This window comes from Channa argus, chromosome 14 (genome assembly GCF_033026475.1).
Source record: "Channa argus isolate prfri chromosome 14, Channa argus male v1.0, whole genome shotgun sequence".
Lineage (NCBI taxonomy): Eukaryota > Metazoa > Chordata > Actinopteri > Anabantiformes > Channidae > Channa > Channa argus.
This window is the reverse complement of record NC_090210.1, coordinates 25034323-25050940: the sequence shown is the minus strand read 5'-3', so window position 1 is coordinate 25050940 and position 16618 is coordinate 25034323. Positions and strand designations below refer to the sequence as shown.

The 16618-nt window shown below is 44.0% G+C and overlaps 1 protein-coding gene across 10 annotated transcripts in view; it reads left to right on the top strand.

Moving 5' to 3' along the window:
• Positions 1-16618, top strand: part of rasal2 (RAS protein activator like 2) — a 75297-nt gene extending 58679 nt beyond the window's left edge. For 7 of the 10 annotated variants that reach the window (XM_067474026.1, XM_067474022.1, XM_067474020.1 and 4 more), the window contains 13 exons: positions 4678-4831; positions 5467-5565; positions 5799-6353; positions 6865-7009; positions 8931-9075; positions 9630-9869; positions 10072-10273; positions 11392-11591; positions 11881-12841; positions 13030-13167; positions 13341-13543; positions 14091-14178; positions 16045-16618. In XM_067474026.1, coding sequence (XP_067330127.1) covers positions 4678-4831; positions 5467-5565; positions 5799-6353; positions 6865-7009; positions 8931-9075; positions 9630-9869; positions 10072-10273; positions 11392-11591; positions 11881-12841; positions 13030-13167; positions 13341-13543; positions 14091-14178; positions 16045-16212 — 3298 coding nt within the window. In that variant the 3' untranslated portion in view covers positions 16213-16618. Of the gene's footprint in view, positions 1-4677; positions 4832-5466; positions 5566-5798; positions 6354-6864; positions 7010-8930; positions 9076-9629; positions 9870-10071; positions 10274-11391; positions 11592-11880; positions 12842-13029; positions 13168-13340; positions 13544-14090; positions 14179-14360; positions 14392-16044 lie in introns of all 10 variants that reach the window. The other 3 variants (XM_067474025.1, XM_067474024.1, XM_067474021.1) reach the window with 2 other exon arrangements.

Sequence of the window (16618 nt, the reverse complement as noted above, 5' to 3'; positions counted from 1 at the left end):
TAGGCCACCTGAGTGTCAGGAGCCTTCCTAGCCCAGCATGCATTTACTATGGGTGGACATTACGTTTTTGTTAGTGTTGCACAGCTGCTCCTAATATTGTTCTTTATACACAGCACATGTAAAAACAGAGCAGCCTTTCTACTGAAGTAGATCAGAACAGTATAAGGTTTTCAGTCAGTCAGTGCTTTAAGTTTAATGTAATGTAATTTGTACCAGATTGCTAACACGGTTGTTGAAAGGTGTGACCCTTTGGACTGTGGGGGCTTCACGGGCTTATGTTACAGCCCGGCGTCGCTCAGAGTCAGAAGCCGTAGAGTTAGTTGTGCAGTGACACTGAGTAGCAGTGACAGCTCTGTGATAGTAAAGCTTCACTTCCTGTTCTGGTTTTGCTTTTGAAGCTCTGACTCTCTGTGTCTGCTGATGCTGCGTCTCTGTGATACCAGTGAACATTTAAGCCACAGCAGAGACACAAAGAGGAGAGATGGTCGGTTTATTTAGCAGCTCTCCTTCCTGTTCTGTTTACAGCAGCTTGTGGGTTTCACCTCCTCTTCTTCCTCCATCCATTAGCCCACCCAGCCTTCCCAGCACTCACTGGAGGTGGTTTTACTGGAAGACCTGCTTTCCTTTGCTGATGCTTCACTCAGACTTTTCTTTGTTGCTCTGGGATTGTAAAATGTAAAATTTAGCAAACGTATTTATGTCCTTTGACCTTTGAGTAAAAATACTAAAATTACAAGAAAAACCTGCTTTTACTGTCAAGTGCACTTAAGAGAGTAAAATCGAATGTGAATGACATGACTTTCCAGAAATGTTCCTTTCTGTTTCCTGATATGAACCTCTGCATGCCATCTGTCTCTGCCTCTGGATGTGTGTGCAGTGTGTAGTGATGCACTGAGAGTAAGTGTGTGCAGCATTATAGTGGACAGACTGTCAGCCAGCTGGACAGGAGGATAATGCTTTATACGCACAGCCTGTGTCTCTCATTCAGCTCTGAGCTTTAAGTCCTGATGGACGGCTCGTCATCGCTCCTCCGGAGAGCTCGCACATCTCAGCTCTCCAAAACCCTGAGGTTGAGGTAGGACTGTGTGTGTGTGAAGAAGAGACTGACGTTTGGTCTGACTAGGTCTTTTATTCACTCTTATCTGGTATGTTTGGTGTGATGAAGGTGATGACGACTCATCTTCATTGCAGGAATAACTGGCCTTGGTTAAGGTGGATGTCAAGGTCCAGATGTTTTAGGGTTTTTCTACCTTGACCACTGTTTAGTCACAGCAACACGGGCTCTAAATGAGCTTCTGGTTCAGCTCAGAAAACTCTTCTGCTTTCAGTTTTATCCTCCAGATGTTGAGCCTGCTGCAGAGATTTACTCCCATTGGCGTCTGGGGTTGAGTACAGACCTTAATAGAGAAGGGATTTTACAAAACCTGTATCCAATTCTGAATCATTTATTGATTTAATAAGTAGTTTTTGCTATAACAATATAGAAGAAGTTAAGGAGATGAGAGCAGGAATCCTGTCTGTGTGACCTTCAGTCTTCCATGTCGCACTTACACATTGAAACCAGAGTTTGCAAAAAAATGTTGGTGTGAAAACTCATGTCTCACTTTGTTTAACACCTGGAGAAAGTGAAAACAGTCTCTACATGCAACATCGTGAACAGTGAAGGAAAAACAATTGTGTAAAAGCCATTTTTAAACCCATCATTATAAGCAGCAGCAGTGAGATTTGTTCTCCATCAGTACTCAGATATTCCACCAGGTGTTTTTTCTTTTAGCATTACACAATTTACCACACTCTATTGAGAAATGGTGATGGTAATAAATTTAAGGTAAAGTGTCCCAACTTTTCTGGAAATGGGCATGTTGTAAAAAAATACATACTTTGGTGCAACTCAAACTATTGTTCAGGTCTCAGACAGACACACTGAGATGAGCCTCAGTTAAAACCTGCCGCACAGCTGTTTGCAGGGTGTGTTCCACATGCTGGAAGCCTGTGAGAGTGTGTATTTAGAAATATGCAGGTAGTAAATGATTGTCTTTGTTGCTTTAGTAATAAAATATATGTAAAGATTTAATGAATGTACCACATATCCAGACTATTAGAATTACTGTTTGCGCCTCGCGGGTTAAATAAAATGACAGGGTAGATTTTCTATAACTGCTTCACGTCCTGTGTTTTACTATTTGGAACTAAACACTTTAAATAGTTACTTACAGAGATAACAGCGGTGAATATTGATACATAACCTGATCATCTGTAGCATTCTACTGAATCTAAAAATATTCTGCACAACTTCTCATATTGTTACAGACGTGTGTGTGTGTGAGAGAGAGAGCAGCGATCAGTGAGTGCTTCCTCCTTCTCTTCCTCTGGCTGCAGACTAGATCAGGTTTCCATCCTAATGCAGTAGACCAGCCCTTCCTGAAACTCAGTCTGTCTGAATCTGCACCAGTGTGCACAGAGACACTGAAAACGTTCATCACGTTCACTTATTCCATCCTGGGTGTTTTGCTCTGACACAGATTTATTGGGTTTAGTTGCAGGAGCATCGCAACCTTTGACAAATCTAACCTGAGAGAAATCAGCTGAGGAGGTTTAGTTGTGCAGCTGATAGTTGAGTAGCACATTGGGAAAGGTTGCATCTGTCCTTTCTTATCTGGAGGTTGTAGGTGATAGAGGACATGTGGTCACCAAGGACATGCTGAAAGCAAACAAATGCAAAGTTGTGATATTCTATTGTCAACTATTTTTTGTGGGTACCTGTAACCTGAATCTAGCTCAGATATGACTGTGGCTTTGTGATGAGTTTGGACGTATGCTTGAATGGAGCTTGGATGATTCTGTGCTCACAAGAAGTTTCTGAGGTATGAATATGTTTAATTTGAAGCAGCTTTAGAAGCAAATGAGTTTTTATTTACCAATGTTTTTGGATTTAGTTGCTTTTTAGAGTCTACGACTACTATGATGAAGGACATCAACATTTCCGGACTAACCTTCACTGTCGTTTCCAGTACATTAGTTTCCGGCTGACAGTCTGTTGATGCACATAATGCACTATGCAAAGTGTCACTTCACAGGCCTACGTCACAATCGTCAGTGATGCAAAACCTATGCAAATGATTTGGTAACAGGCTGCTGGAGGACAGAGATTGTGGACTTTGAGGAGAAATATAGATTATAAAAACCTTATTACAATTTGTGTGATAAAATGTCACAGATGTGTAAAAATATTATCAAAAATGTGAACATGTGCTGTTTTAAATAAGTGTTCATGCTGATATTTTGTGATGTATTTACCAGTTACAAGTCTGATGTCACAGCATGAGTGTTGATCTGAACCCACTAATCCAGGATTACGTGATTCATCTGACACAGCAGGAACACACACACACACACACACACACACACACACACACACACACACACACACACACGCTGAATGAATTAAAGAGTGACCTCCTAAAAAACTGAAGCTGGTCATTCAGTGCTTTTAATACTTATCTGATCGCTCTCCATTAAGGGTCTTGCAGTTATGTGCATTAGTACTAAACCACTATAAAACATTCACGAACCTTCTTACGCAGCCGTGTTTCTTCACTGTAGTTAAATATTTAAAACATTAAAATCATCAAATAGCACATGGAAGTACAAAAGTGTTGAAGCAACATTTTATATTTTCTGACTATAGACAAAGTCTTAATTGATTATTTGGTCATTAAAAAAAGACTCATCACGTTTTTTCTGACCAACAGAACACAAACCACAGATTTCTGTACACGTTAAAACTTCCCATTTGAGAAGCTGGAGCTGAACCACTGAACAGATTATTAAACTAGCTGCAGTTCTGCTTCTAGTATGAAATAATTTTAGATTTGTTTAATGTTTTTATAAGCAAATACATCTGATCATGTAGGTGTTTATTCTAGGTAAAAATAAAATTTCAGTCATTTTATTTTGTAAAAACTCTAAACCTCTTAACCTTTTTATGTACCTACAGCTGCTTCATTCATAATTATACATCAGTGTTCGTTAGTTCCTTAGAGGTTTTAACAATGTAACTTAAGCTTCAGGTGCCTTGATACTTTGTTAAAGGGAAAATACCCCAAAACTGCTTAATTCCTTCCTGCCATAGAAGTTTCTTCAGCCCCCGCTGATGAACTGGTTTACCTGTGTCCCTCCTGAGACCGGTCTGTAGTTAAACGCCTGCCTTGCTCCTTGCTGCATCACGCTGCCTAGCACCTGGGCTCCCTGCACTGGCCGTTACCATGGGAACGCTCCCGCAGGCCAGACGCAATTGGCGGTCCCAGGACCTTGTTTACCGCCTGCTGGATTGCAGAGAAGCTCAATAAAAGGGACGCTCTGCTCAGCTGCGCTTACAGGGGTGAACTGAGCTCCTGCTGCGGGGTCGAGGTGGGAGGACGGTGGGAGCTGGGGGGAGTCGGGCAGGAGGAGGAGGAGGGATGCTCTGGGGAACTTCCCTCACCTGGCTCTGTGGTTGTTTTTCGTAGGTATTACTGCTCTCCTGCTTCACGGGTGATGGCAGGTGGCTCGCTGCGCTGTCATGGTATCTGAAAACTCACGCAGTGCTCAGCGGTGCCCCCCCACCGCTGAGGCCTGTCTTCTGTCAGTACCTCAAGAGCTCTTGTGTTTGTTTTCCCTTCTTCTCCCGCTTTCCAGATCTCGGGGTCTTCCTAAGCTGAAAGAGTCCACCTCCCATGAATCCTTGTTGACACCTGGCAGCGCAGTGGAGGCTCTGGACTTGAGCATGGAGGAGGACGTGTTCATCAAACCTCTGCACAGCAGCATCCTAGGACAGGAGTTCTGCTTTGAGGTATTTAGCGACTTCAGTTTCAGGATGCTGGTTCTGCTCATCCTCTGTCCCACTGTGCTTTACTAAAACGAGACACTGGAGCAGAGCCATCATTAATGATATTAGCAACACCTGAGCTTTTGCTACCATGACAAGTCCGAAGGTCTTTTGGGATAAAGGTCTGTTTATGTCATGTTCCTGACCACAGACCAGTCAGAACACTGTCCTCTTCAGTCCTCATTCCTTCACGGCAGGATTGACTCTGGTTAGAAATCAACTGAGATCATCCATAAATTAACCACATGATGCTGGTTCATGCTTTATTTTACTCCCAACTGGTTCCAGAAAGTGTCAGTACTTTAACTTGTAACTATCACTGCTGCTCAGAATAACACAAGGAGAATTTGCAGCATTTATTAGAAAAATGAATAGAATTATGTGATTGTATTGTTGATAATTCACCCTGATAACTCTTTGCTCGTTTTCTAACCACATTTCTCCGCGGATCTAAACATTTAGTCTCCTACTGTTCAAAGCACTTTATTTGTGGTTGTGGTGATAAAAATAAATTTTCTGTGCAACTTTCATGTGTATATTTTAATGTGCTGTCTGTTCAGAAGTCAAGTTGTTTTTCTTTTCTCTTTCTCACCTGTCAGGTGACGTACTCGGGTGGCAGCAAGTGTTTCAGCTGCACTTCAGCCTCAGAGAGAGACAAGTGGATGGAGAACCTGAGGAGGACGATCCAGCCAAACAAGGTGAGAAACACAGGGACAAAACATTCAGACTCCTGCAGGTTCTCGTCAGGCTGTTGTAGCTTTGATTACAGATGTGATTCAAATGAGGTCTTGCAGATCGAGAGATTCTTATACAGTGAGCTGATAACAACATCTAAGAAACATGTATATAAATAAATGAAGGACACAGCGTAGATTTGGGTGGATCGACTTAAAAGTCCTCCCGAAATCAATCCTGACTGTCTGGTTTGCAGGACAACTGTCGGCGGGCCGAGAACCTGCTGCGACTGTGGATCATCGAAGCCAAAGACCTGCCGCCTAAGAAGAAATATTTCTGTGAGCTGTGTCTGGATGATGTTCTCTACGCCCGCACCACCAGTAAGACCCGCCACGACAGCCTGTTCTGGGGCGAGTACTTCGACTTCTCCAGCATGCCGCCCATCCACAGCATCACTGTGCACATCTACCGCGACGTGGACAAGAAGAAGAAGAAAGACAAAAACAACTATGTAGGCTTGGTCAACATCCCGGTGTCGGGCGTAACGGGTCGCCAGTTCGTGGAGAAGTGGTACCCGGTGAGCACGCCCACCACCAGCAAGGCCAAAGGAGGGGGGCCGTCGATCCGGATCAAGTCCCGTTTCCAGACCATCTCCATCCTGCCCATGGAGCAGTACAAGGAGTTTGCAGAGTTCATCACCAACAACTATACCATGCTGTGCTCGGTGCTGGAGCCCGTCATCAGCGTGAAGAACAAGGAGGAGATGGCCTGTGCCCTGGTCCACATCCTGCAGAGCACCGGCAGAGCCAAGGTCAGAACCTGGCCCCTGATTAAAACCGCTTACAGGTCTTATCACCTGGTTTATCTCAAAAATTACACTTGATGACCAAACGTGTGTGGACACAAAATGCTGACAACTGCTTTGATCCATTTTTTAAAATTTATTTAAAAAATGTTTATGTCGTCCTGGAAACAATCAGTAAGATTCAACATTTCACACGTTTTAGGTCCTGAACTATTTGTAGGTCAGAAATCAAAGTAAAACTTATTAGTGTCATCAACTGTTTGTACAAATAGTAAAAAAAAAAAAAATTCTCTGTTTCCAAAGACATTAATCAGAAAGTCCTAATTCCTCATTTTTATACATTTGACCTCGAAAATTTTACTGAACAATCAACGAATTTATAGATCATCCTGTCATTAAACACAGTTATGGTTACCTGTGGTTTCACGGACAGTTTTTTTTTTTATTTAATGCTTTTTCCATTTACATTAACAAACTCAAGCAGCAGCAACATGTGGATTCACTTTCTCCTGCACAGGACTTCCTGACAGACCTGGTGATGTCAGAGGTGGACCGATGCGCCGACCACGATGTCCTGATCTTCAGGGAGAACACGTTGGCCACCAAGGCCATCGAGGAGTATCTGAAGCTGGTGGGACAGAAATACCTGCATGATGCACTTGGTGAGTCTCAGACCAGGTCATTGTTTGTTGTATAAAGATTTCCTGAGTCCTCAACTTTTCCATATAACTTTTGGCATGTTTTTATCATTTATAATCTGAATTATCATTTTTTTGAAGCAGCATTTGATGAAGCAGCAGAGTCACTGTATATGATTCTAATGAACCAGACTTTTATCTCTACCTAATTTTATTGGTCAAACTGCAGGAAAATGTGGCAGCAGAGGAATCAGCTTGATCCTGAATTAGATTTGAAGTGTTAAAAGCCTTTGTCAGCAGTTTCTTTTTGTATTTATCATTTTTATCGGCTGCTTCATGCTAAAATTAGAGCACCTGCTGACTTTGCTTTATCATGTTTGAGATTCAGCTCCGTTAACATGTGCTGAAACATTTAAAGGAGCAAAAAAAGACAGAAGCTTAAAATAGTTCCGATGTTGAACGTGTCAGAGACTCAGGAGACCTGCTGTCAACCAGTAAACACATGAGCTGTTTCACGAGGAGATAAAGCCTTTGTAAATACTTTTTTATAAGATTTATTTCACCCTCATTTATATATTTATAGGTTCATGTGTGAAAATAACTTGTTTCCTGCAGCTTCATTTTGACAGTAATTTCTTATTGGACAGCTGCTGCTAATTTCAGCTGACTTGTCTTTTCTCAGAGACTCGCATCATTTTGCTGTGTCAAGTTTTCAATGTCACCAGCCTGAGTTGCAGTTAAAACTTAATGATGTGTGTAACTGTAAATCCAGTTTCTCTGCTGACAGTGAAAGACTCGCTGTTCATGAGACAGCAGAAAATCTGCACCAATAATCTAATGACCAATAAATATATCTAAACTTTATTAAGGTACAGTGAGCCTGCTGAGCACAGGCAGAGCCAGTGTTCAGAGCTCAGTAAAAGACACCAACCTAGAATTATCACAAAGATGATGCTCCCAAGGGAAGAGACACCAAAAACAAATAATCAAACACAAGCAGGAAAAATCCAAAATGACAAAAAGTAAATAAAAACGAGCTGTTGGCAGGTTTTGTCACATGTTCCTGCTCCCAGCAAACAGAAATGAGATCATGCAGAATGACCGACTGTATCCCCCATGTATTAGTACAGCTTGACTTAGAAACATTCATTCATTCAAACTTCATTTCAGACAAATATCATTGTTTTACTGCACTACATTTATTTGATAGTGACTTTTCAGCATCCAATTAATAAAACACACAGTAAAGTCTAATTTTATTGATCCCCGGTTTTTAAAAAAAAAATCATCTACACAGCAGTTCATGAAGTGATTAAAATTTAAAACGGTATTTAACAAAAGTGTTGAACAAATGAATGCAATAATCCATTTAGAAACATTATCGTATTAAGTCTTTTTTAAAGGTAAAACTGCAAACAGCCTTTTTGCACAGTAATTAATAAGTGACTATTTTCATTAACTCAATGCTACTAAAATAACCTCATTCAATTAATGTTTCTCTCTGAGCTGCTGTAAAACACAACACACGAGTCCATGTTAGGTTGGACTCCTTTTGTTATTGAGGACTTTCCCCCAGTACAGCCAGGTACGAGCTGCTTTAGCCTCCAGGTGTTTTGTGATTTCACCCCTGGGGGATTATAGAGCCATTTAATGAGTGGATGTGCAAGATGAGCTCCTTCTAAATAAAGACAAACCTGAAGGGAAATAACTGTACATCTTAGTTTTATAAGTGAATAAACTTATGTTGTAAATTTGGTTGTAAAGTAAAACATCCACCACATAGTAACTGCACAGTCCCTATTAATGAGCTGCAAAGTGTCTAAGTGGATACGAAAAATCTGATCAATGTTGACATTCGAGTCTAATAAAGAAAAATCCAGCTGCTGGAGTTTGACAGTTTGACAGAACCACTTTGAGGAAATAACCTGTAAGTCTGTGTTTCCAGGTGAGTTCATAAAGGCTCTGTACGAGTCGGACGAGAACTGCGAGGTGGATCCCAGTCGATGCTCCGGCACCGATCTGGCCGAACATCAGAGTAACCTGAAGATGTGCTGCGAGCTGGCGTTCTGCAAGATCATCAACTCCTACTGGTACGACAGCACAGTCATTTCAATGAGTTCAGTGTTAAAGACATTAAACAACTCGTCCACCAACGAGACAGCCAGTCATCATTTAGGGCAGTGAAGTAAAAAGTTCTCGGATCTTTTACTTTAAGTGCTAATATCTCCTACAATACAGAATGTTACGAGTAGAAGTATGGAAGGAAAATCAGGAAAAAATACCTAAAGAATTCAAAGTATCGAATATTTCTGATACATTCATGTGTAGACAAAATGGTGCAGTTCACTTTGCAGTTGCACTCAGCAGAATAAAAATGATTGATTAGTGATCTACATCTTTATTATCTCTGGAGTGAATTCAGAGTTTCCTCAAAGTACAGTAATGTTGTTCGTCAATCGCTTTTCCACCTTAATACCTTGAAGTTAAGTTTATTTTGAAATAAAGGTTTAAGGTTTACTCATTCTGATTCAGGGATAAATAAAGAATTGCTGACTTCTAAACATCTTAAATATGATTTAAGTGCTTTGTATGTTTGTAAGGCTTAAAGTAGGGATTCAACTTTTTCTTTGTTCGGCCTTCTCAGTGTGTTTCCTCGGGAGCTAAAGGAAGTGTTTGCGTCATGGAAGCAGCAGTGTGTCGCTCGCGGCCACCAGCAGGACATCAGCAAGCGTCTGATCAGCGCCTCGCTGTTCCTGCGGTTCCTCTGCCCGGCCATCATGTCGCCGTCGCTCTTCAACTTGATGCAGGAATATCCAGACGACCGCACGTCTCGGACACTCACACTCATCGCCAAAGTCATCCAGAACCTCGCCAACTTCACCAAGTGAGTGTCCACAGGCTGATGTTCACCACACTGCACGTTGGTTGGCTGATGGTTTCGGACGTTACTGACCAAAACAGGCAGATGGTTCAGTGACCGACACATCAACTCATCAACAGCAGCTTTGCTAAAAAGTACAGATTCCAAAAAAAACCCAAAAAACTTCGAACAGGAACAACTTGAGCATGTGTTTGTGTCTCTGCAGGTTTGGAAACAAAGAGGAGTACATGGCTTTCATGAATGACTTCTTGGAACACGAGTGGGCGGGGATGATGCGTTTTCTGTCAGAGATCTCCAACCCAGAGACATTGTCCAACACTCCGGGCTTCGAGGGTTATATCGACCTCGGCCGCGAGCTGTCAGTGCTGCACGCTCTGCTGTGGGAGGTTGTGTCACAGTTCGATAAGGTACAGGCATCACCAACACTGTGTGTGTGTGTGTGTGTGTGTGTATAGTGATAATTTACTCACGTTTCAGATTCTGCAGTTTCTTGTTTTGTGCGTGTGTTTTTTTGAGACTGCAACAGAATTAAACCGACGACTAAAAAAATGAGAAAAAACTACTGTACAGAGAGAAATTTGTCTTCATGTTGGTGACAAAGGTGCAACAATAACATATTGTGAAATCCACATCTAGTTGGAGTCTAGAAAAGAAAACTTGATTTAAAGGAAACATGCACTTGTGGATCAGACACCGGGAAGAAACCGCACATGTAGTGCAGTTTAATCAGCTGCAAGTTAAGATTTTTAAACAGTCTGGTTTAAAAAAAGTTAGTCTAAACCTAAAAGTCGATAATGGGAGGAATAAAATAACACATGAAAAAATGATTTACTGCCCCATATTTTTTTACCCCTCTAGAAAATGAATGAATAAATGTAATGTAACAATTTCACAGTTTAGCTCTTGTTCCTGCAGAAATAGATAAAAAGGTTCAGAAAGTTCAACTGTGGAAAGTGAAACACTGAGGCTAATTTGTCTCTGGACAGGTGTTGATAAAATGTTCTTATGTTCATACAAGAGTGAAAGAAACGGACCCTGATGCAGCCTGTGGGCCTTGGCTGGTGGTGTGTGTGAGTGTGTGTGTGTGTGTGAGAGAGAGATGTCCAGTAAATATCTGATGATGTAAAATGAATGAACATCAGGAGCAGAAGTCACTTTGGTTCATTTAACCATTTAAGCACTTAACTCTGCGTGGCTGAACATCACAGCATGGCCTGAAGCCCCCCACCCCACCCCGGCTAACACTCTACCTTTCTGCCTCGATCCCCCCCCCCCCACCTGTCTCACCTGTTTCACCTGTTGGAGCTCCGTTGTTTGTGACTGTGGTTCAGTAGAAGCATGTGGTTGTAGTTGGTTTGATTTTAGTTTCCATTAAGTTTCCCTTATGTTTTTTTCCCTCCCCCCCCGTTCACTTCCTGTTTGGCTGACTCTTTCTGTTGCCACCATATTGGTTTCGCTCTCCCACCACTACCACTGCATCCTGGTGCTTCCATTCAAACACACAATACACACACGACGACCCCAGGGTGAAAATTCCTTCCTGCAGGCCACCGTAGCCAAGCTGGGCCCCCTGCCGAGGATTCTGGGAGACATCTCTCGCTGTCTGGCCGCTCCGACTCCGGTCCAGCAGCAGCTGCGACGTTTCCAGGACCACAGCTCCGCCCACAACATCAGCGGCAGCCTCTCGTCAGGGCTGCAGCGAATCTTCGAGGACCCCGCTGACAGGTAACCAGCCAACCTGTTTCTTCCTTTCATCTAGTCAGATTTTTTTAATAGATGTCAGAAGTGAAAGAACAGGTAAGTTTACAGCAGGTTAAGCACACAATTCACACCTTTAAGTAGAAAAAGGAGCAGAGTGGGTGTCAGTTTACTGCAGGGTCAAATATCTGATTCGCTGTGGTTTTATCATGAATTCACAACCTTCAAATGTCCTTAATCTTACACAGAACCATAAAAATTTAAATGTCTTTAGTGAGTTTGGTGTCTCACCCTGTCTACGTTTCCCCTCCTGCAGCCACAGTGAGGTCCACAGTCTGCAGTCTCCCGCCGGGGAACTGATTGAGGGTCATGTCCGAGGACAGCGCCCCCTGCTGCCTCAGCAGCACCCCTCCATGCAAACCAGCTTCTCTGACCAGGAGGAGCGGGACAACCTTCTGCCTAATGGCCGCAGCATCTCTCTGGTCGACTTACAGGAAGCCCAGAGCCTGCATGGCCCCACGGGGCCCCCGGTACACCACGAGGCCCCACCCCGCCTCAGCAGGGTGGACTCCCAGGCCTCCATGGGACATGGCCCACCCCTGCTCAGTTATCCTCACTCGACCCCCCTGACTCCACAGTTGGTGCAGCACCCGATCAAAGCCCCCCCCAGAGACATTCAGCCACAGAGTGCCCCTCAGGTGAGGCGGCCTCTGCCCCCCTCCCTCAGCCAGCAGCGCAGCCTCCAGCCGCTGTGCTTCCAGAACCCCGTGTACCACCTGAGCAACGCCGCCCACAGCCTGTCATCACGCTCTGCTCACTCGCTGCGGCAGGACTCCAGCTCTGAAAACCTGAGCACGGAGAGCTCACACAACAGCCACAGCAACTCTGATGACTTCGGCAGCCAGGTGGGGGTCAAAGGTCGTGCCCCATCCAACAGCAGCCTGGATGAACTGGGCAGCAGGCAAAGTACGCAGAGCGAGGAGTGTTCCATTCCTCGCCGACACCTGCCCCACGACCTCCCGCACGGGGCCGCAACAGCGGTCGCCATCCCCCGTCAGAGCACCACGGCGGGCACCGCCCACATCGTCAAGGTGGAGCAGCAGAGCAGGGGTGGGACACGCACGCCTCGCTCCCACCAACACAGCGCCTCACTGCGCAGCAGCAGCGCCAACACCGAACCGACACCCAACACTGGAGACATCATCCGCCAACAGTCCACCTGCTCCGTGGAGAACGTGGCTCCACCCCCGAGGAACGCCCCCAAGCAAACCCAGCAGGTGAGCGGGAACACACCTGGGCAGGAGGTGGAGTCTGTAACAACAGATGGTTTTACTGACAATCGTTCAGAGAACAGCTGTCAAAGTGTTAATATTAAAGCTTTACAGGTGAAACTGAGACATCAGTTAAATATCTGGGCACCAAGTCCTCTGTCAAAGGAGTAAACGTGTTACTGGTTTGTGTTCAGGCGGCGGCGCCAGTGGAGGCGGTGGTGATGTCTCCCGTGGAGCGGACTGCAGCCTGGGTGCTGAACAACGGCCAGTACGACGAGGAGGAGGAGCAGGGAGGAGAGAGGAGCAGAGAGGATGGCAGGAACACTGAGAAGGTAGAGTAGTTTTTCCTACTGTGTAAAAAGCCTTCAGGTTGTGAATTATATATAAATAAAGGTGATTTACAAAAAATCAGGGAACAGCCACTGCAGTGTTTTGTTGTGAACGTAACACGCAGAGTGAAAAGCTGTCTTCACGTCACATGAACCGCTCTTCCTCACCCCCTCAGTACGAAATGGAGATTTCCCGGCTGAAGGAGCGTCTGCGGGTGTCCGGGCGGCGTCTGGAGGAGTACGAGCGGCGGCTGCTGGCTCAAGAGCAGCAGATGCAGAAGCTGCTCCTCGAGTACAAAACCCGTCTGGAAGACAGCGAGGAGAGACTGAGGAGACAGCAGGAGGACAAGGACAGCCAGATGAAAAGCATCATCTGCAGGTACACACCACAAACTGCCTCTGCACTTCCTGTGTCACTGTTAAGTCTGGAGTTGTTCACTGAAACATGCACAGAAGCATGAATCAAGTTTAATGAGGGGAAAAGTCTTTTCTGCCAGATAGAGTGGAAACAAACCCCAGAAGCCCCTGATACGATGCAGCTGTTATCAGGCTTCTCTAATGTGTCTGAACAAACTGTTCCACAGGTGATGCAGAAAAAATGCTTCTTTAATGTCAAGTGAAGAAAAATGACAAAATCAAGGTTAAAGCAGCTTAAAACAAACAAAAAGTCAATAACTGTGTGTATGTTGGAAACACTGTGAAAAAATGCAGATGGAACATTTGCTCGTGTAGTAAAGGAAACATTGTAGATGTCGGCTGTGAAGCATCTGTTACCATGGTGACACAGTTAAGTGATCCAGAGATTTGCTGAACACAGCATCACAAAACCATGAAAACCAAATAGAAGACGTGTGAAGAGACGACTTATTCCACCGTCTCTTTAATTGCTCAGTGAAACACAGAACACTTCCTGTTTGTGTTTGCAGGCTGATGGCGGTGGAGGAGGAGTTGAAGCGGGACCACGCGGAGATGCAGGCGGTGATCGAAGCCAAACAGAAGGTCATCGACGCTCAGGTAAACGCACACCTTCACAGTCCAAACCATTTGTCCACAGAACCACCAGCTTTACTTAAAGTCGACGCGTCGAGTGAATTCGCTCTTTAACGTGTCAGATGATAATACAGAACTATGAGCTGAGGATCAAGCAGTTCGGACTTTTCAGCTCAGTTTCTCATCGTCTCTCCACTGATTTTCAGGTCAGTAACGGATGTGCAATAAACCAATCAGGCAAGTAACTGGAGCCCCCACCCCTCCCTCCACCCCCACCCCGCTAATTATTTAAAAGAAACAAACACGGCATCAACACAGAGCGACAACACACCTCACAGCTGCAGTGACGTGTTCAGTCTGTACAACAGACGGCGCCATTAGCATCAGGTCAGTCTGGATTAGTTAAACCACAGCTGAACACGAGCGTAGACACAGGCAGAGCTTTCATATGCAGCTGGAAGATGAAAAAGATTCGCTGCCTTCACTTATAATACACACAGTTGGTAACGCAGAGTCCAGGATTCTGCCAAGTTAAACAGTTTGTGAAAAAAGTTCTGAAGAAACACGAAGCACTGAGATGTTAATGTGCTGGTGTGTTGCGCTCTGAGCTGCTTTTATTTGTGTTTGGCTGCCGCCCCTCCCTCCCCTCACCCCCCTCCCTCCGAACCACCAGAGCTTCCAGTTCACGCTCTTTCAGAACCGAACAAGGCCACAGAAGATTCAAACAGGTTTAGATTCGTTGGACCAGACGACATTCAGGTGTTTGTTGTTCAGTTTCTGAGCAGGTGAATCACAGTTTCACTTCCTGCTTCAACTTCACGTTTTCTTTTCTACTTTCTCGGGACTGTTTCTGTTTTTGGCTGCTGCCCTCAGACGTCATGTTCTTCTCCCTGTCAATTAATTTTTCTGCTGTGGGGTTAAAAGCAAATGACATTATGTTTTGTGATGTAGGTTTGTTCGATTTTAAGTTGATACTTAACGGACACATTCTTTGACTGGATCTTAAGGTTTTTTAAGATGCAAGACTAACCACACACTGGTTGTGTTAGGGAACATTGTTCATGTTTTAGTTATTCATTTATCCTCATTTGTTGCACTGATAGAAGCTTAAACTGTGGTGAGGATCCCTTCAAAATAATCCACTGATTTCATACAGTTAGGCTTTAAGTACAGCAAATGAAATACAAAGATAAAAGTATCAAACACATTTCGGGCAGAAAAATTCTGGACTATTTTAAACGGCATGTAGTAGGTCAGAGTAAATACACTACTCACACAATGTTTTGACATTCGGGTGAAATGTATCGAAAATGCAAAAAGTTCACGCTACAGTGATATATCAGGAAAGTAGGACATTTAAGTAAAGCATGTAATGATAATTTACTGAAACCAACAACAGTGGTGAGTGTATCACCATAAAACACGTCTCAATCACTGGGCAGCACGATGAAGAGAACTGTTTGAATAGAAACTGTCATGGAACCAGAACATTTAGTGATCGAGCACCTTGTTGCAAAACATAAGCAGTGAAACGTTGAACATGTGCATTCAAAGGTTTAGAGAAAGTCAAATTAAGTTCACCTGTAAGGGCTATAACGCATTTATGTGAATTCTGAGGTTTCACCCAAAAGTAGAATTTCCATAACTTTTTGTGACGTGTGCAACCAAATCATCAAAGGATTCAATTTATCCAACAAATCAGACAGTTTTTAAATTCGCTAAATTAGAGTAAAACCTCTCATTAGTCCCTTTGGAAGTGAAGTAGCAGGACGTCAGTAGCATAAACAGACTGGACATGTGGTTTTAACCCAACAGTCAGATTGTCACTAACCCCAGTTTTCAAACCTGTCCGTCTGACTTCCCGTCTTCCTCTGTGCTCTGTCCAATCAGGAGAAGCGGATCGGCTCCTTGGACGCGGCAAACTCACGGCTGATGGTGGCGCTGACCCAGGTGAAGGAGCGGTACAGCACGCCGAACCTTCGCAACGGGCTGTCGCCCACCAACCCCACAAAGCTATCCATCACTGAGAACGGAGAGTTCAAGAACAGTAACTGCTGATTGGTCGATAAGAGTTTTAAATCTATAAATACAAGTGTAAATACTGAAGGTTGATCTGTCCAGTGTACAGAGTGTGTGTGTGTGTGTGTGTGTGTGTGTGTGTGTGTGTGTGTGGCATCACAGAAGCACAGTGAAGAAGAAACAAACCAAAAACTAAATGTTTTTTAAAGTTTTTTATCGTTTTTGAGTCGTCTGATTTATGTTGTGGACGATGAAGTTGATTAAATACTTTTGGTTCTTGCAGAGTGTTTGTTTTTAAACCTGACATTGACTTGTTTTGGGTGTTAATTTATTCCTCCACATCCTCATCCTGTTGCTGATCTACTGAATAGACGCCTGGAGGATCAGGGTCAAAGGTCACACCTGTCTGCTGTCCCATGTTGAGAATAAAAGCTGCCTGAAATCT